This window comes from Lasioglossum baleicum, chromosome 13, assembly GCF_051020765.1.
Source record: "Lasioglossum baleicum chromosome 13, iyLasBale1, whole genome shotgun sequence".
Classification (NCBI taxonomy): domain Eukaryota; kingdom Metazoa; phylum Arthropoda; class Insecta; order Hymenoptera; family Halictidae; genus Lasioglossum; species Lasioglossum baleicum.
The window spans coordinates 6,851,195-6,871,839 of NC_134941.1; the positions used below are offsets into that span (position 1 = coordinate 6,851,195).

The 20,645-nt window shown below is 40.1% G+C and overlaps 1 protein-coding gene and 2 pseudogenes across 2 annotated transcripts in view; all 3 read left to right on the forward strand.

Moving 5' to 3' along the window:
* Positions 1-14,892, forward strand: part of LOC143215375 (cytochrome P450 9e2 pseudogene) — a 130,278-nt pseudogene extending 115,386 nt beyond the window's left edge. The window contains exon 3 of the transcript XR_013010366.1: positions 1-14,892. This exon is cut by the window's left edge and continues 22,435 nt beyond it. The product of XR_013010366.1 is annotated as a cytochrome P450 9e2 pseudogene (transcript).
* Positions 14,893-15,077: 185 nt separating this feature from the next.
* Positions 15,078-17,216, forward strand: LOC143215385 (cytochrome P450 9e2 pseudogene; annotated as a pseudogene).
* A 145-nt stretch (positions 17,217-17,361) lies between these two features.
* On the forward strand, positions 17,362-20,589 carry LOC143215378 (cytochrome P450 9e2-like). Its single transcript, XM_076437474.1, has one exon. It carries the CDS (start codon positions 18,545-18,547, stop codon positions 20,120-20,122), a length of 1,578 nt encoding a protein of 525 aa, XP_076293589.1. The 5' UTR covers positions 17,362-18,544; the 3' UTR covers positions 20,123-20,589.
* Positions 20,590-20,645: the final 56 nt, after the last annotated feature.

A 20,645-nucleotide genomic window follows, 5' to 3' on the forward strand; every position in this document is an offset into this window, starting at 1 on the left:
ATTGGCTTATCCTGTGACTACAATAAATTATAATTACATCACTGATTGCTTCGTACAATATTATAAACATATGAATTATTTCGTAAAGATTCACTCTGGAAGTTTAATTTGTCGTGCGTATTATTCACTTGATAAATGAACAAGATTCCATTTAATTCGTTAATTCAACAGATTTATTAAATATTTTATTATATATGTACGCCTGTGTGAAGTTCAAAAGAATTTCGCTGATATTATTGCATCACTCTGATTCGCATGAAATTAGTTTTTTTTTTTAACAAAGATCGTACATTCGTGCAAACAAACAACGGTTTCAATTAATTTTCAAACACGAATGTTTCCGGATTCATTACAACCATATTATTTTTATTTCACTAATTACGGATTTACGCAGAGATAATCCCCGAATTGCACTGTTTCTACAATCGATACGCCTAACCTTCGCATATAAATACCAACTCAAAGTCGAATTGTTTTTTCAATTCGTTCGAAATTTTTTGCGATATTTTTTTGTACTGGAGAACAAAAACTGCATCGAAATAGCGCAGCGTGCATTTAATGAACACAACGAATATGGAATTCTACGCGTGAATTAGTCCCTTTGACGGACCGTACGTTGTTTAATTTCAACAGTGGAATCTATTGAAATATCATATTTTCCTTCCAAAGACTGAAAACCGAACTCGGCACCAATATTATATTCTGCCATTGCCGTATTTCGCACTTTTCGCGAAACTTCTGTTTCGGAAACTTCGAAAAATACCGACGTTTGCAAACTAAACTATCATTTATTCCATATATTAATTTATAAAAATTATCCAGTTTGTATTTATCTGTCTTTTTCAAAATTCTTTTAAATTTTGCACAATACATACATATACATACATACTGCATTATTCTTGATTTCTTAAAGTGATTAAAATATCATTTTAAGAGTTTCTTTTTCCACAAGAAAAATTAAACGGAAGATTTTACGCGCGTTGCACTGAGGTAATTTAATCTTGGAGATATTTTTTCTGTACCTTATTCTTCTCGTCTCTTCTTCTACAATTTATTTCTGCTGTCTGTTTTTGAGAAATTATTCAAGTAATTAATTGAAGCAAGTTTTAGGAAGTTTAAATGATCCGATAAACGACGATAATTGTGTTTTCTTCCAGACGCCATCTGGTGATTTAATTCTCCTAACTTCCCAAAAACGAAATCAAGTCTTTTAGGTTAATTTAAAGAAAATTTTCATGAATTCGAACATTCTTGCAAAAAACCAAGAAAGTCCATATTTTGAAATTTACTTCTTATTTCAAACAATCAGCATATACAGAATGGTCATGGAACCTTGTAAATATGTTTACTACTGTGTTTTGGAATGAATTCGAACAATTTTTATCTTACAGAAAAATCACATCTTCGCGATGTCAAACGTTGTCTACATTCCTCGAGTAGACATGATTTCGATTTTTTCCTCGCGTCGTCGTTCGTGAAGCGGGAAAGTTTGAAAATACTCGGGACGTTAAGAGTTAAGACAGAGGATGTCCCGGGGCGCGATGAATTCGCGGCCGCGCGGCCCGGTAAATGAAAGAAAAACAATATAAAAATTGACAATTCCGGGAACTGGCCGAATCTAGCGTAGAATATTGCCGGGGGTTATCTCGTGCGGGGAGTCACGCGTCGCGACATAAGTATGCATGAAGTTAGCTCGGGGTTGTCTGAAATATTAAGCAGCCGGGCTCTCCTCGTCGACCGAGGACTGAAAACTGTTTACCTTGGTGAGTGAGACGAAAGCAGCCAAGGCAAGATAGCGAGCACGTTAAAATCCCGGGCCGACTAGCTACTCCGTTTGATAAATAATGCGAGCCGCATTTTGCGCGGGAAAACTTTTCGGATTGCACGAGCCGCGAGAGAGAAAACAGGCGGCGGCGGCTGGCAAGCAAAGTCGGGCCGCCTGGACGCCCGGCGTCGGCGCTAGGCGCGAGAGCAATTCAATTCAGACGCCCTTCAAGTGAATTTTCATTCGAAAGTTTGCCGGGCCTTTAATGAAAAGAGAGACACCCAACGGGACCAGCGAGACCTTACCCTGTCTCTTTGTGTAATTCACCGACTTGCCGATAACCATCACCTAACGGTCTCGTGCTCCATTTTGACATATTGCCACCACCCCTCCCCCCAAGCTTTTGCCACCTGCTATACGACATTCTATTCGTTTTGATTTTTTAGAAAAATGTTGGGCTGGCAAGAAAGTAATTTCGCTACTTTAAGGTGAAACAGAGATTTTTTTATTCAAGCAATGAACTTTAACGAATAAGATATCGCCGCCTGAATGAATGAACTTACGATTCCTTATTTTAAAGAAATTGATGAAACAGTATTTTAAGGTTTTAAGATTATGATAGGGAGACACCGTTGTTTTAAACATAATGCCAATATCTGCTTATATTTCCTTATTTTAAGTGGAACAACACATGAAAAAACATCATTTTGGATTTAAAAAAATTTTTTAAAAGTCGAGTTGCCCATTTATAACATAAATAGAAATCTGTATTTATTTTTATCTACTTTGAACACTGCGCACTAGATGTAGTAGATAACTGTGATAGGTTACCCAGTTTTTACATTAAATTCTACTTGATTTCTTCTTTAATACAAAATGTCCAAATTTCAAGTTACTTAGTTCTTACATTCAGGCGGCGATATTTTCCCTTTTGTTCGGTGATCTTTTGTCGATAAGACCAAATAGGAAAATATTTTATTGATTAAAGTAAAGAAATCGGTTCTATATTTCACCGTAAAATACCGAAATTACTTTCTTGCCAATCCAATATTTTTTTCAAAATGTTTGAAAAACATCTTGGTTACCAGCACGTTGTCACAATTTTTGTCGCATATTTCCTGTTAACAACGATAAATTGCATGTTAAAGAAACGAAAGTCACAAAGTTTCAGATCAATGACAGAATATGTAATACTCTACGTGAAAAATGTGTCAAATTGATACGAATAATGAAATTATAAATTTATAAAATTACACGTTTGACGGATTAATAATGAAAAAGAAAATCGTACCGTAAACGATGTTAACGGGTCGTTTACTAAAAACAACTTCTACAGAGTGCAGAATAATTCAGCAAGTTCCACCGTGCAGTGTCCACCTCTCCGTTTTCGTCTTGTTAGCTAAGTTGTCAGTTAATCAAGCGAAACGTCTCATTGGTGAGAGAGTAACGTTCAATTTCCATGAATAGGCGCCGGGAGACGCTGGGACCTCTCTCCTCTTTTTTTCCCTCGAAATTAAAAGCTGCTAGGCGTCGCCTTTTTCCGAGTCCGGAATTCCCAGGAGCGAAGTTTCTCAACAAAGCCCCGGCTTCCTTTCCTCACTTTACGCTTCTTAAACGTGTCGCTGACATAATCCACGACAATCTAAATCACCGGCAGGACTCGGACATTCCGATTTCCGTATCGACGATTTGCGAAACGTGGACAAGCAGGCTAGACACAATTTTCCTCTCGTTACCCGACCGGCTATTAGACGAGGTAAATTAAATAAACGCTCGAATTAATTTTCCATCTGAATGATAATCCCGAAAGACATTAACGGACCGTATTACCCCAAAGAACTTCTTGGTTTATGAATGAATTGCTGATTAAAAACATATTGACATTGAGCTTGTAACTTGAATATTAATCATATTGATTATTTGTATCTTGCAGTAAAGAAATTACTTAAGATTCTCCAAATCGAAATGAATTGAAATAGTCCATGAACATAAACAAACAATTATAAAGCTCTGGTATTTTGATTATTTTAATTAATTTAATTAATTATGTTGTTATTTTATTAATAATTCGACCCCTTTTAATTCTCAATATAGAACACAATAAGTTATTTCGCAGTCAGTTACTTAATAATTACCTCTTATAATCTCTTTTTATTACTATTAATTAGCCGTGTCTACAAATTTTATTTTATGGTACTTATTTTATTTAGTTATCATATAACACAGATCACTCTATTGTCTGTACGTACGTATTCATTATACTTATCTAAATGGAATAACAACTGATTGAAGATAATAATTTATCTACATTAATATATCTGTATTAAATTAATTTTAAGATAACAATTTAGACTCGTGCCTGAAATATAGTATGCGTACAAAACAAGCGAATTGGCAAGTCATCCAAACATATACAGGGTGTCTCGGCTGAAGGAGGCCACCTAAATATCTCCTTTATTCTTAATGGCACAAAAAAATTATTTATGGCATGATTTAAATGGTATCGATAGAGGAATATCATAGAAGAACAATTTTTTTTGTCCGGTTATTTTTTCGTAGTTTTTTCAAGGTCATCGTTATTTTTTACCGGGACAACTAATTTTGTTTTATTCCATCTTGTTAATTACTTAAGCATATTCAAATGTATTTCTTCAGCCGCTATAAGATGGAATAGAAAAAAAGTTTTCCCGATAAAAAAATAACGATGACCTTGAAAAAATAACCGGAAAAGGGAAATTGTTCTTCTATGATATTCCTCCTTCTCGATACCATTTAAAAATAAAGGAGATATTTAGCTAGCCTCCTCCAGCTGAGACACCCTGTATATCAAATTTATTTTGTTTCCAATCAGTAGATAACGGTACACATATCTATGAACGTAATTTTTGCTGATACATGTCCTCAGATACTGTTACAACAATTACATGAATATTTTCTTCAGAAACTTATGTATTAGTCGAACACTTTTCGGTCATTTCTCCGGGTAAATTGGAACAGGATAAGCAACTTTCCCTGAAAAGTGCAGGATCCCCGAATCAGCGTGAATCTATGAACTCTTTTTAGAGGAAAACTGTCGATGTGCTCGCAGGGGACACTTAAAATTTCTGGACACGAGCGAAGTCTGGAGATAATGTGCGTGTGTGGGCCACGAAAGAATAGGGAGGAAGCGAGAAAGCTAAACCGCTGCAACATTAAAAATATGTAGCCGGGTTGGCCGGCAGTTTCGCGGGGGACGAGCGCGGCAAAGATTGCGAAGTTTCGCCGGAGGATTCCTTACAAAGTCTGACTTATTTAGCCACGGGACCCGGTGGCGCTTTAGCGGAGTCATTTCTGCAACCCCTTCCGACCCCACCAACCTACTTTTCAACCGTGTAGCCCACCCCCGTCGCCGTTTTCGATTCGGCATGAGCCGCAAGCGGGCCGAAGTCGAGACAGGGAAAGGCTGAAAGGTTGCAGGAACCCGGTGAAAGGACGAAATGCTCCTTTGTCGGCAGCCCTCCCGCACCCGCGGAACTTTATTAATTGCGCGTTTTGTTATGCAGATGCCTGCAGAGCGAGCTCCGGAGCTCAGCCTCCTCTTCCTTTCTTCTGTCTTCGACAGCCTACCGAGGCGAGGCGAGGCGAGGCGGGCTGCCAGCCGTGACTCGTGTGTCCAGGACCTTTAAAAGATTACTCTCGAATTCGCCGGCGTCAATTCGCACCCGAAACTTTTCCCCATCCGCGAAAGGGGAACTTCGACCGGCCAGGCTGTGAAAGACAAATTCATCTTTTCAGCACCGGAATTAGCTCTTAGTTGCGATCCCGTGTTGCATTGCGAGATCGCCTGTGGCAGGATCGAGCAACTGACTGCTTACGAGCTGTCGACGCTCGAGCAGCTATCTAACCCCACCAACGAGGGAGGCGAGCTTGCCGGTCCGACCCATCAGACGAGAGAGTACACATCAACACATACAGTCTGCGGTTCGAGCGTTCGGCAAATATCAAAGGACTCGTGGCAGCTTAAAAATCGAAATTCCGAAAGCAGATATTAGAAGTTTAGCATCATTATAATGCCATTAATTCCCTCTTGAGTAACATCAAGTTTTTCGAATTCACTATGTGACGAAAATCGATGTTTAAAACGATTTGCATTACATATTGAGAGAAATGATGTACTACCTCTGTCCCATAATTTAATTTGTCCTATAATAATAGTAGCAAAAGAAAATAAATATAGAACGCAAGATTTATTATCAAAAAATTGGATTACATTAAACAATAAATTAAAACTGTTACTCCTAATTTATATTTTGACTGTTCAGATAGTTTCTGGATTTTTCAATAATTTCGTTACTGCATTTTAAATTTGTAGGTAGGATCCTTTGGCTGCGAAGCTTTGCTTTCCCTATATGCGTGAGTTTATAATTATTGGAGTCATCGTTCTTCATTGCTTCCAGCATAACTTGTTTCTTTCATCTTACTTTTACAATGACTTGATATTCAACTGAAGTAAAACAATTGATGTCGGTCAGCGGATGAAATTAGAAAAGTAGTTATAATTCGTAATAATTAATTTAAAACAAATGACAGATGTCATAAAACATTGATTTTGATTGAAGGCTTCGCTACAACATAACTTACAGCTGCATTCGCCAATAATTTCCGTTTAAATATTCACTTGCTACTATTATTATGGGGCAGAAGGAGTATTATTTAATGTGTGAAATATACTTGGTTTTTGACATGCGTATTATTTTCCAAACTTAGATTATTCTTTGGAAAATCGGAAATCTCGGAAATTCTCTGTATGATTATCGCATTTAGCAGAAACTGTAACGTGATTGAAAAGAACCATTAGCCATAGGAAGAATGAACATATCAAGAGAGAGAGAGAAAAATAGAGTATGATTGAAAATGGACGATGAGTGTCCGTAAGCGACTAGCAGGGGACTAAGAAATCAATTTCAGGGAGAAAGAGATACTAAGGATACAGCTCCAGTAAACGACAGAACGGAAGGCCAAGAAACAAGAAGAATAAGTGAATGGAGCGTTTCTAAGTTGTTATTAGGGCGTGTTTCCCCGAGGGTTGTTCCATTTTGACCGGTTCAATTAATTTCTACATCGAAGTGAATTTTCATTTGCTAAATAACGTTTCTGTTTTCATTCGTATGATAATCTGTTTAATTTATTGGTACGTTGCTGATTTATAATAGAACAAAGTATTTTTTTCTAGAAAAATCATATGTCTGTATTATACTTCGATTAAGTCATTAAAAGAAATAATTGTGGAATTCACAGAATTTACAGAATTATTTTTTTCATTAATGGAAGATATGAATACAAACGAATTGCGTTCCAGAGAGTTTTCAATTTCATTAATCATCTACGATCAGTCGGTTCGTTTTTCTGTCGTCTGAGGCATAGATTTGAATTGATTACGGCTGTTTTGCGTTCATGAATTGTCGATACAATGCATAGACACGTACAAATTATTCAGAATACAATATTCCGTCTCCACTTAAAAACGCAGGATATTGAGCAACACGATGTTTAATTTTTCCCATAAAAACAGACGTATCCGAGTGCTTTATGATTGCGCGATCACGTAATGTCTATTTAGGCACGTTGAATCTGTTGGACAAAAAATAATCATAAAAATATCCGTAGAAATATCGACTGTTCAATTTGATCAGAGAGCGAACTAAATCGTTTTTTCACTATGTATGTTTCTTGTTACGAAAAATAATACGTTTCCCAAACAATTATACAATATTCATAGGCATATTAATAGTGCAAGAAATTTGTTTGCTTTGGAGACATTTATAGGTGGTGCAATAATTTGAGGCTCAGTGACATGTGTTTAATCATTGAGATTATTTTGTTTTGATTGTAATAGAGATTACAATAAAACAAGCTTTCACACGGCTCCAATCTTTGCGAATTAATCGCTGAAGACCATGACGCATTGAAACATCCACAATCTATAAATAATGATTTAATCGGACACGAGAGATTGTCTAACTTCACCTCGAGTCTGATGATTATCAGATTTTTCAGGCTCGGTCATTAGTAGAACGATTAAAAAGGGATTAATAGATACAGAACGGATTAATAGATATAAATCGGCTTCCACACTATTAAGTATCATCTAGTCCTAGTGAGACGTACACACTGATTTTTTAACCCCTTGCCGTACTGTGACGAGCCAGACTCGTGATGAAGGTTTTTAATACTAAACCTATACCGAGCATTAAAAGTAACTGGTACATGTTCCCTTATAAAAATGACAAGATTAATTTTATTTATACTTTGTACAGCTCCCATTGTAATATGTGCTCTACTAAATATATCTATACAATCATTTCTTATTCAATTATTTTTATTACATCGTAATAATCGTAAAATTAAAAATCTGGAACTGGTCATTCTGACCGGGGGTGGTAGGTTTAAGGTTAACAAAGCCTAACAAATATGAATGTTACGCGTTTCATTTTAGATGAAATAATATTTGATTCGTTTGTAATCGATATTTAAGCATTAAAATAAATGTAGCCGTACAAAAAAACATTTTCTTTTCCTTCTACGACATTTTTGTGCATAAAGACGTGTTCTGATCACTGTAACTATAAAAGAAATTGTGCGGCGAGGGGTTAAGGAGACATAATTTTACATATAAAAGAATTATTGAATTTCTCTAATTTTTCAATCACAAACGGTGTCCTGCAGAAGTGACTTTTGGGTAAAATGGCTGCCACGTCCTTCTACTGTAAGATATTTCCTTCAATTTTTGAGCAAGTACTACTTGTATATCGTATAACAAGACGTATAAATTGATTTTTTAAACAGACATAATTTCATGTATTATATAAAAGAATTGTTGAATTCTTCTGTCCACCGTTCGGAGGAACGTAACTGCTTGATATCGAATTTCGTGGAAGTACTTCGATCCATTAATGCTTTCCGCGTCTTCGTCCGATCGCCGAAACACCAAGGTGTTCCCCGATGCTTTCCAACCTCCTGTATATTAAATGCCGTTCATGGTTCGCCAGTCAAATTGAATCCCGGGCTATTGGCAGATTCTGAATAAGCTCTAACAATGGAGTCTGTTACACGAGCCTTCCTACTTTCTGCCACCCTTCGCAGCCTTCATCCCACTTTCGGTACCTGGTACCTTCAGAGCTTGCTTCGCTTCCCTCCACCGAACCCTCATTCTTCGGTTTCCTTCAATTTCCGAGACAGGAAAGCCATGTCTGTGCAGCATGCCCCTCTGGATCGGAAATTGGAAATAAATCGTGACGATATCGATGTAAAATGTAAAGGTGATCGTCGGGTCGTCACTTTTACAAAAGCTTAGTCGTCCAAACTCTTGGTTGTCTTAGGTTATCGAAGCAACCCAATTAAATATTCAATTTAGATAAAGTTGCATTTGCTTTTAAAATTGTTCATCCCTCAAATATACGTTTGCATCGTGGCAAATATAACATTTACCAACAATAATTTGTTCGAAAATATCTACGCGGTCGTTGATGTGATCACCCTGTATAAGATGGCCGCAAAATCTTTTCGATGCTTAGGGTCTCTTAGAAAAGTATATGTTTTTGAAATTATTGAGATAACTATTTGATCAAAACAAGTATGAAGTAAAAAGTAATGAGGATAATTAAAAAAATATATATTTGGCAGTTCGAATAAACTAGAGCACACGATTATGTCATAAAGTAATACACTATCTGAACGATTATACTTCACTTCAACAATTCCAAAATTTGAGGTGGTCCACCCGGTATACTATCCAATGGAAGCAGAGGGTCGGTCGGCCAGTTGAAAATCAGATTTGTCCAATGGACGGTTGTTAACGCGATTCCCGAGGTTGAAATCAGGGGGCGGTGTAACAAGGGGTGGTGGAGTAGGAGGAGGAGGGAGAAGAAGTAATTAAGTGATTACCGAGCGTTTCGAGCAGTTTTTCGTCACAGCGGAGATTTCATTCGTTGATGTAGGCAGGAGTATAGGCGGTTGCATTGTCTGCAGGATGTTAAGAGGGTTACCACGGGCGATAGGGGATGTCGGGGTGGTGGGCGTGCAAGGGTGTCGGTGTAATGAAGAGCGACAGTGGCGCCCCAAACCATCGCTAATTTGCCGCTAAGTGCCCGGCTTTGTTTCCGTACGTTGATCCCATCGTTCGCAATATCCTGGATCTGAGGCGACGTTCTGCGCCACTTAAGAGAGATGTCCAAATAACCCGCGGGACTATAGCCCCACAATTGACTACGGACTAATTTCACCGGTCGGAAGAAAAGAAAAAAGATTACCGAAGTATCGTTTGAATGGAGCCACTGTATTGGTTGATTGAACCGCGCTGCTCGACGGTTAGGGAAAAACAGTACCCGGGGGAGAGAAAAAGCAACCGTGGACGTTGTTGCCGATCGTAGTTCTTCAAAATCAAAAGCCGCTAGTTATCGGAAGCTATTTGCAACAAATCCTTTTCACCCGATTAGCTCTACCATCCGGGGTTTTACCTTCTTATCGGATACGCCATATTCGCTAACTCTCGTGGTTGAAGTGAGCGGCAATTGATTTATATTAGCACTAGTTTTACGGAGCTTGCAAAAATGCTGCGAAAAGTGACTGTCTTATATTACATTGTAGAAATAACACGAACATGTCTACCCAATTTTTCAGCCATTTATTAATAGAATAATATTTGTTGAACGATTCCTCGACGAATTAAAAATATTAGAAGCGATCGTGGCATAACGGCATAACTTTATGTCCATTGTAGCCTTTTCGACTTATTAAAGTTATGGCAAGAAAAAGTACTTTTTTGTCCGATTTCCATTTCTCACAGCCGTGTGGATACTCGGTAGAAACGATGAAATATTCGACACTTAACAAAATTGTAACTACTAATCACAAGTTTGCACGGAGTTTGTATCGTACTTTTCTATTAATACTAAATAGGAATTTGACGTTACACGAACGTTCCGCTCGCTGATCGATTTGACTCCTACTAAAAGCAATTGACACAAAAAAATATGGTGGAATTTTAAAGCTAATGGAAGCGAGGAATATTGGCCACATTTTCGTAGAATTTCCCATTCGAAAGATGGCGAATTTTCTTTCTGGGAAGCTTTTACGGTTGAATGAAAACGCGCGTATTTTTCTTCCGACGGGAGTCCTTTTAAAGGAGGAACTTATTTTGCACTAAATTCCCCGCGAGTGCGTATCGCGCGTAGAAAAATGGTAATCCGAGTGGAATTTCGTGGTAAATCTAGATAATACGATTTGTTCTTATAAAAATTAGAAATGAAAAGCCAGATTTTTAACATTCACCACTAAATAAATTACACATAAAAAGACCGTCGGCTCAATTGAAAGACAGCATACACCTATACACTCTCTCTATTTATTTCTCAAATAAAGCTTCGAGTGTTTCATACTTATCTTATCTGTAGAACTTACGAAACAACATAGTAACTCGTCGAAGCAACATGTCGTAATGTTATGAAAATATTATCTCAGTCTTTCATGGACACATGCAATATTCTGCAATATCAATCCTGTTACTTTTATTTACCTAATGTATTTAGGATGGGCAGCACGCAATGCGTAATGCAGATGCGGTTCTCGTTATTTACCAAATATTGCGTTATTTAAAACTTGATAGTATGTTATTTACCCTACTTGATTGCGTGAAGTACAAATTCACAAGTCATTGCTTTTATCAACCGGTTACTATATGATAAATCGATGTATCGATAAACACAGCCAACATGTGAGATAACGACCACGCTTACATACAGATTTCATTATTCCTCCATTTTTATTTAAATACGGAAGTCTCGTAGTATTTTGTTCTTCCAGAATAAAAAATGAGATTATTATTTTAAGGGCCGGAAGGTGATTACATGCAAATATAACACGAAAAAGAGGAACAACGTTTTTTCGTTAGACGCTTTGTTTTCGAGAAAATTGATTTCAAAGATCCGCAAACTCGATTTTTTCGAAAACGGGGCGTCGAACGAAATAATGTTGTTCTGCATAAACATCCTGCATAAACATTCACTCCTTTTCTTAAAAATTTTAATTAGTTGGAAATAATCCAACGTATCTATGAACTCTTTAAATACTTCCACGGTTTCATTTTTTTTTATCTATCTTTTTTAATCATGAACGATGATGTTGCACCGATTATTTATATCGATTACCAGAATTCGTGATAGATAGACAGCGGATCTGTATGCAAAATAAAAATTTTCTACCTGAATTGCAACCAACTTGATTGATACAGAAACTTATTTTCTTTCTTAATATGTTTAATAGGTTGAAAGAAATTTTTCTAATATTTTTACTTTTCTAAATTATACAAAATCCGCTATCTAGTGATGAAAGATAGTAATTCATAGTATCAAGGATTGCAAACCACACCGATCGTATTGCAACCTCTTAGATAAATTTTTTCGGCTGTCGTATTTATTGAACGCGTTATCATTTATCTGGGAGAGGGCTCATCAAACACGCACTCTAATTGATCAGAGATAGATCCGGCCGGTGACAGGAGTGGGAGATTTCATGACTATAAAGCGCAACTCGAAAGTAGGCAATATTCGCGGTTATTCGTTCGAAGCGTTCGATTTTCTCAGTGTCATAGTGGCTGCAAGTTCGACTCCAGTATAGTCTTTCAACTGCATCGAGATGGAACCTCTGTCAATAGTATTAGCGACAGTGGCCGTTGCAATGGCGGTCTACTACTACATCTTCAGGGGCCTAAACTTCTTCAAGAAACACGGCATCGATCATGTCACGCCGGCTGCAGTTGTTGGAAATATGGGTAGGTTCCTACTTCGAAAGGAGCCGTTATGCGAGACAATAAAAAGGACCTACTACCATAATCCTGACGCAAAGTATGTCGGCTTCTACGAGTTCAACCTGCCGATCATCATGCTGCGCGACATCGAGCTCATCAAGTCCGTCACGATCAGGAACTCGGAATCTTTCATAGATCACCGACCCTTTATCACACCGGGCCTGAATCGTATCTTCGACGACGTACTGACGCTCCGTAAAGGCGACGACTGGAAACTAGCTAGGAGCCAGGTGACTCCTATATTCACCTCCAGCAAGATCAAGAGCATGTACCTGCTGATGAACGAGGTGGCAGCCCGTGTCGCGTTGCATCTGACCAAGCTACCAGCAGAAGAGCGAAGGGAGTTGGAGCTGAAGAGTCTGATGCTGAAGTACACGAACGACGTGATTGCCAGCTGCGTGCTCGGCCTGAACGTAGACACGCTTAAGGACCCGAATAATCCATTCTACAAGCATGGAAACTTGGCATCGAACTTCAACGGATTCTGGATGGGTGTCAAATTCATATTTCAGAGGAACATGCCGACGCTCGCGAAACGGTTAGGCGTCAAGATACTCACGAAAGAGACGGAGGATTTCTTCGAGAAAACGATTCGGGACAACATGAAGTACAGAGAGGAGAACGGTGTACGCAGATCCGACATGCTGCAACATTTGCTGGATCTCCAAACGAACGAGAAAATCGAGAGAAGGATTAATACCAAGGAAATAGTCAGTAATGCCTTCAGCTTCTACTTTGGAGGTTACGACACAATCGCGAGCCAGGCCTCTTTGATTCTGCACGTCTTGCTAGAGCACCCTGAACATCTGGCGAGGTTGCAGGAGGAGGTCGACGAGGTGATGGAGAACACGAAGGGACTGGTGACCTATGAAGCTATTGCTGGCATGGAGTACATGGACGCAGTGATCAACGAGGCCATGAGGTTACATCCGTTAGTTGTCTTCCTGGACAGGCTGTGTACGAAAGACTTCGAGTTGCCGCCAGCGGTTCCCGGTGGCAAACCGTTCACTGTCAAAAAGGGAACGAACCTGTGGATTCCAAATCACGCGATCCAAACTGATCCGAAGTATTTCGATAATCCGGATCAGTTCGATCCGGACCGATTCATTCAGGATGGTAAGAGGATCTTGGGTTCGGGAACATACATGCCGTTCGGTGTGGGCCCAAGAATTTGCATTGGTAACAGGTTCGCGTTAACTGAGATGAAAGTAGTCATTTTCCATATACTGGCTCGCTGCGATCTGAAGACCTGCGCGAAAACGCAGATCCCGCTGAAACTGTCCGTCAACACGATGGCAAATGTTGCTAGAGATGGATATTGGTTCAGGGTTGAGCCACGGAAGAATCCAAGCCAACATGTCGATAATGTGTTCTCTAATGGCACGCCGAGTACTGAAATCAAATAAGTCTACGCGCTTGACACTGTATCCGTGGTTGTTGATACTCTCACACTGGGCGAAAGATTTGTATTGTATAGAACATGCCTGGACCTCTCCCTACTCCTGAGTCTTCCCCACCAAATTTCTGTGGAATGTAGGAGGTTGTGAGACTAGGAGTGTATATGTAAGGGCAATATGAAAAATTTGATAATGGGCGAACTGGTACACTGGTAGTGTATATTGCCCAGACCTGATATATGTACATAGAATATTTATTTAGAATACTGGAAATGTTCTCCACTTCTTTCATTACGCTACCTGAAGCATATTAACCCCTCTTCGTCCATGTATATTAATAAATTTATCAGAAATTTTTGTTAGTTTTACGTTTCATTTTCGACGTGACGTGCATTGCCCGCTCCCTCACTATTCGTCACTGTTTCAAAATTTCAATTTTTGAATCTTTTGTTTGTCTGGATTGATGTATTGGCGAATGTAAATTTCTTTGAAGTCCCGAGACTTGGCCGAAAATTCATAAAAATCGAAATATTTTTATACAGTCGTGAAATTTAACGAGAGGAGTTTTTAAAATCATAAGAGGTATCAGAAAATGTTTACAGTCATGAGAATGATCAGAAAATGATTACAAAGCTTTGATAATTGTTAGAAATTGTTCGCAAATCCATAACAATAAGAAAATGTTGACAAAGTCATACAAATTATTAGTTTTATTTCAGTCAGTATTATTACTTCACAATTTGTTAACGAAAACGTTATTCAAAAATATTAGGGTTAGAGTAGTGTTTGCAGGAAATTAATAATTTAAGGGGGTGGTTCTTCACACACGATATAGGCCAGAAATGAAAAATAAAAAAATTGCAATCTCGGCTTCGTGTCTCAGTTATTAACAAATAAAAATCCGCCTGAGTTGCGACAAGCGACAACCCAACCAACAGAGGTGTACGTTGCGTACGTCATAGAGGCACGCGAATGTCACTTACCATATTTAGCAATCCGTTGAGACTGCTATTTGTTATCTGGATAGCTCGTCCAAAAACCACTGGAAGTTGCCGGAGATAGTCGAGTAGGTGGAGACAGTTGAGTCAGCCGATGACAGAAGAAGGGGCATTGAATCATTATCAGCAGCTCCTGGGGAAGAGGAAAGTAGAAACTGGCTATCCGTACGCAGCCAGTCTTCTCTGTGTCATAGTAGCTGCAACATTGAGCCAAGCATAGTCTTTGAACGGCATCGAGATGGATCCTCTGTCAATAGTATTGGCGGTAGTGGCCGTTTTAATGGCGGTCTACTACTACGCCTTCAGGGGCGTAAACTTCTTCAAAAATCACGGCATCGATCATGTCACACCGACTGCAGTTGTTGGAAATATGGGTAGATTTTTCCTTCGACGGGAGCCATTCTGCGAGACAGTGAAGAGGACCTACTACCATAATCCTGAAGCAAAGTACGTCGGCTTCTACGAGTTCACGGTGCCGATCATCGTCCTGCGCGACATCGAGCTCATCAAGAGTGTCGCGATCAAGAACCTGGACTCTTTCATGGATCACCGAGCCTTCTTTGACAAGGAACTGAACCCATTGCTCGCTGATACGCTGTTCGCTCTTGAGGGCTGCGAGTGGAAGGACCTGAGGAACCAGATGACACCCATGTTCACCTCCAGGAAGATCAAGAACATGTACCTGCTGATGAATGAGGTGGCGGGCCGCTTCGCGAAGCATCTGACCAACCTACCAGCAGAAGAGCGGAAGCAACTGGAGTTGAAGAACGTGTTAACGAAGTACACGAACGACGTAATCGCAAACTGCGTGTTCGGCCTTGATGTAGACACGATCAAGGACCCCAATAATGCGATGTATGTAAACGGAAAGGAGGCGACGAACTTCACCGGATTCTTCGTGGCCATCAAGTTCATGTTGCAGAGGCACATGAAGTCGCTCGCGAAGATGTTGAACATCCGCTTCATGGCAAAGGAGACCGAGATCTTCTTCGAGAGGACGATCCTGGACAACATGAAATACAGAGAGGAGAATGGTCTGTACAGACCCGACATGCTGCAGCATCTGCTGGATATCCAGAAGAACGAGAAGACCGAGATGCCGTTCAGCACCAAGGAAATAGTCAGCAATGCCTTTGGCTTCTACTTTGGAGGTTACGACACCGTCGCGAGCCAGGCCTGTTTGATTCTGCACGTCTTGCTAGAGCACCCTGAACATCTGGCGAGGTTGCAGGAGGAGGTCGATGAGGTGATGGAGAACACGAAGGGACTGGTGACCTATGAAGCTATTACTGGCATGGAGTACATGGATGCTGTGATCAACGAGGCCATGAGGCTATATCCGATACTTGTCGTCCTGGACAGGATGTGTACGAAGGACTTCGAGCTGCCACCAGCGGTTCCCGGTGGCAAGCCGTTCACTGTCAAAAAGGGAATGAACCTGTGGATCCCGGCCCACGCAATCCAAACTGATCCGAAGTATTTCGACAATCCCGATCTGTTCGATCCGGAGCGATTCATTCAGGATGGTAAGCGGATCATGGGTTCGGGAACGTACATTCCGTTCGGCATCGGCCCGAGAATTTGCATCGGTAACAGGTTCGCGTTAACTGAAATGAAAGTGATCATTTTCCATATACTGGCTCGCTGCAATCTGGAGACCTGCGCGAAAACGGAGATCCCGCTGAAACTATCATTCAGCATTATGGGAAATGCTGCTAGAGATGGATAGTGGTTCAGGGTTGAGCCACGGAAAAATTCTAGCCAACATGTCGATAATCTGTTGTCTAATGGCACGCTCAGTGCTGAAATCAAATAAGTCATCGCGCTTGACACTATCTGTGGTTGTTGACACTCTCACACCGGACGAAAACGTTGCATTGTATGGAACAGGCCTGGACCTCTCTCTACTCCTGGGTCCTCTCCACCAAATTCTTGAGGAATGTAGGAGGTTAGGAGTGTATATGTGTAAGGACAGTATGAAATGTTTGATAGTGGACGAACTGGTACAGTGATAGTGGGGAAGATGTTTCTCAGCCTTATGTAACACAAAATATGTGTTTTTTCGTGTATTTCTAATGTAATATATAAACAGGCACAATTTTCAGTAATTTGATTGTTAGAATACTGGAAATGTTCCCCCCTTCTTTCATAATGCTATCTGAAGCTAATTAACCCCTCTTCGTCCATGTATATTAATAAATTTATCAGCAATTTTTGTTCGTTTTTCGTTTTATTTTCAACGTGACGTGCATTGCCCGATTCCTCTATTCGTCACTATTTCAAAAATTTCAATTTTGAATCTATTGTTTGTCTGGATTGATGTATTGGCAAATGTAAATTTCTTTGAAGTCTTGAGATTTGGCCGAAAATTGGTAAAAATGGAAATATTGTTTATAGAGTCCTGAAATTTAACGAGAGAAATTTTTAAAATCATAAGAGGTGTCAGAAAATGTTTATAGTCATGAGAATCATCAGAAAATCTATGATACGTGTCAGAAATTGTTCGCAGAGCCATAACAATAAGAAAATACTGATAAAGTCATACGAATTATCAGTTTTATTTCAGTCAGTATTATTAGTTCACAATGTGTGAACGAAAACGCTTTGAAAAATATTAGGGTGAGAGGGGTTTCTGCAGGGACTTGAAAATTTAAGGAATGGTTCTCCATACACAATATAGGCCAAAAGAAAAAATAAAAAGATTGCCATGTCGGCTTCGTCTTTTAGTTTTACTTCGGATTTTATGCATTTACGGAAAAAATGAGTATGTGCGATTTTAAGCAGTGGACAGATTAGAAGTATTTCAAAATATCAATGTATCCGTTTCAGCTGATTAATATCATTAGAGAAAAAATTACATTTCTATTTGGCTCCTATGTTGTACAATACATGAAGACAATTTTTATTTTGCGTAAAGATCCGCAGTCTAGTTATTAACAATTAGAAATCCGCCTGAGATGCGGCAACCCAACCAACAGATGTTTACGTTGCGTTCGTCGCGTCGTGCGTCGTGTGTCATGGAGGCACGTGTCAGTAACTTATCAAGTGATAAATACATGCATACCGTGGTTCACATTTCATTCTTGATTCACCTATCTGCTTTTTACTATAACTCCATAAAATCAACAGTCCAATCATAATATATGTATAACCGAATACTAAAATTTGTAATATAATATGGTGATATCATGTAGCGGGACACAGTTGCGAACGATACAGTGAAAATGCATCGAATTGCAAATTCGTCTCGGCAGATAACATCGATAGCGAGATATCCGGAAAGACTGGAGCAGATTTTTTAGCAGTCCGTTGAGACTGCTATTTGTTATCGGGATGATAGCTCGTCCAACAACCACTGGAAGTTGTCGGAGAAGGTCGGGTTAGCCGAAGACAGAAGTGGGGGCATTTAATCATTATAAGCAGCTATTGGGGAAGCGGTAAGTTTCTACTTGCGTACTGTGGCTATCTGTACGCAGCCAGTCTTCTCTGTGTCATAGTAGCTGCAACATCGAGCCAAGCATAATCTTTTAACGTTATCGAGATGGATCCTCTGTCAATATTATTGGCGACAGTGGCCGTTGCAATGGCGGTCTACTACTATGCCTTCAGGGGCTTAAACTTCTTCAAAAAACACGGCATCGATCATGTCACACCAACTGCAGTTGTTGGAAATATGGGTAGGTTCCTACTTCGAAAGGAGCCGTTATGCGAGACAATAAAAAGGACCTACTACCATAATCCTGACGCAAAGTATGTCGGCTTCTACGAGTTCAACCAGCCGATCATCATGCTGCGCGACATCGAGCTCATCAAGTCCGTCATGATAAGGAACTCGGAATCTTTCACAGATCACCGACCCTTCCTCGAACCGGGTCTGAACCATATCTTCGACAAGATGCTGATTATCCGAAAAGGCGACGACTGGAAACTAGCTAGGACCCAGGTGACTCCCATATTCACCTCCAGCAAGATCAAGAGCATGTACCTGCTGATGAACGAGGTGGCAGCCCGTATCGCTTTGCATCTGACCAAGTTACCAGCAGAAGAGCGAAGGGAGTTGGAGCTGAGGGGCCTGCTTCAGAAATACGCGAACGACGTGATTCTCAGCTGCGTGCTCGGCCTGAACGTAGACACGCTTAAGGAGCCCAATAATCCATACTACAAGTATTTAAACTTGGCATTGAACTTCAACGGATTCTGGATGGCTATCAAGTTCATGCTTCAGAGGAACATGACTACGCTCGCGAAACTGTTAGGCGTCAAGATGATGACGAAAGAGACCGAGGACTTCTTCGACAAAACGATTCGGGACAACATGAAGTACAGAGAGGAGAACGGTGTACGCAGTTCCGACATGCTGCAACATTTGCTAGATCTCCAAACGAACGAGAAAATCGAGAGAAGGATTAATACCAAGGAAATAGTCAGCCATGCCTTCAGCTTCTACTTCGGAGGTTACGACACCACCGCGAGCCAGACCTCTTTGATTTTGCACACCTTGCTAGCACACCCTGAACATCTGGCGAAGCTGCAGGAGGAGGTCGATGAGGTGATGGAGTACACGAAGGGACAGGTGACCTATGAAGCTATTGCTGGCATGGAGTACATGGACGCTGTGATCAACGAGGCCATGAGGCTATATCCGATAGCTGTCTTCCTGGACAGGCAGTGCACGAAGAACTTCGAACTGCCACCAGCGGTACCCGGTGGCAAACCGTTCACTGTCAAAAAGGGAACGTCTCTGTGGATTCCAATCCACGAAATCCAAACCGATCCGAAGTATTTCAACAATCCCGACCAGTTCGATCCGGACCGATTCATTCAGGATGGTAAGAAGATCTTGAGTTCGGGAACGTACATGCCGTTCGGCATGGGCCCAAGAATTTGCATCGGTAACAGATTCGCGTTAACTGAGATGAAAGTGATCATTTTCCATATACTGGCTCTCTGCGATCTGAAGACCTGCGCGAAAACGGAGATCCCGCTGAAAATGTCCGTCAACTTGTTTACAAACGGTGCTCGTGGCGGCTATTGGTTCAGGGTTGAGCCACGGAAGAATTGTAGCAAACATGTCGATAATCTGTTATCTAATACCACACGGAGTACTGAAATCAAATAAGTCATCGCGCTTGACACTATCTGTGGTTGTTGACACTCTTACACCGGGCGAAAACATTGTATTGTATGGAACAGGTCTGGACCTCTCTCTACTCCTAGGTCCTCTCCACCAAATTCTTGAGGAAAGTAGGAGGTTGAGAGATTATGAGAGAGAGAGAGAGAGAGAGAGAGAGAGAGAGAGAGAGAGAGAGTGTATGTATGTATGTATGTGTAAGGGCAATATGTGTGTGAAACATTTGATAGTGGATGAACTGTGATACAGTGGTGGTGGGCAAAGATGTTGCCCAGGCCTGATGCATATAGAATATGTTTACTTTCGTGTATTTCTAATGTAATATATGAACAGGCGCAATTCTCAGTAATTTGATTGTTAGAATACTAGAAATGTTCCCCCCTTCTTTCATGATGCCATCTGAAGCTAATTCACCCCTCTCCGTCCATGTATATTAATAAATTTATCAGCAATTTTTGTTAGTTTTTCGTTTTATTTTCAACGTGACGTGCATCGCCTGCTTCCTCTATTT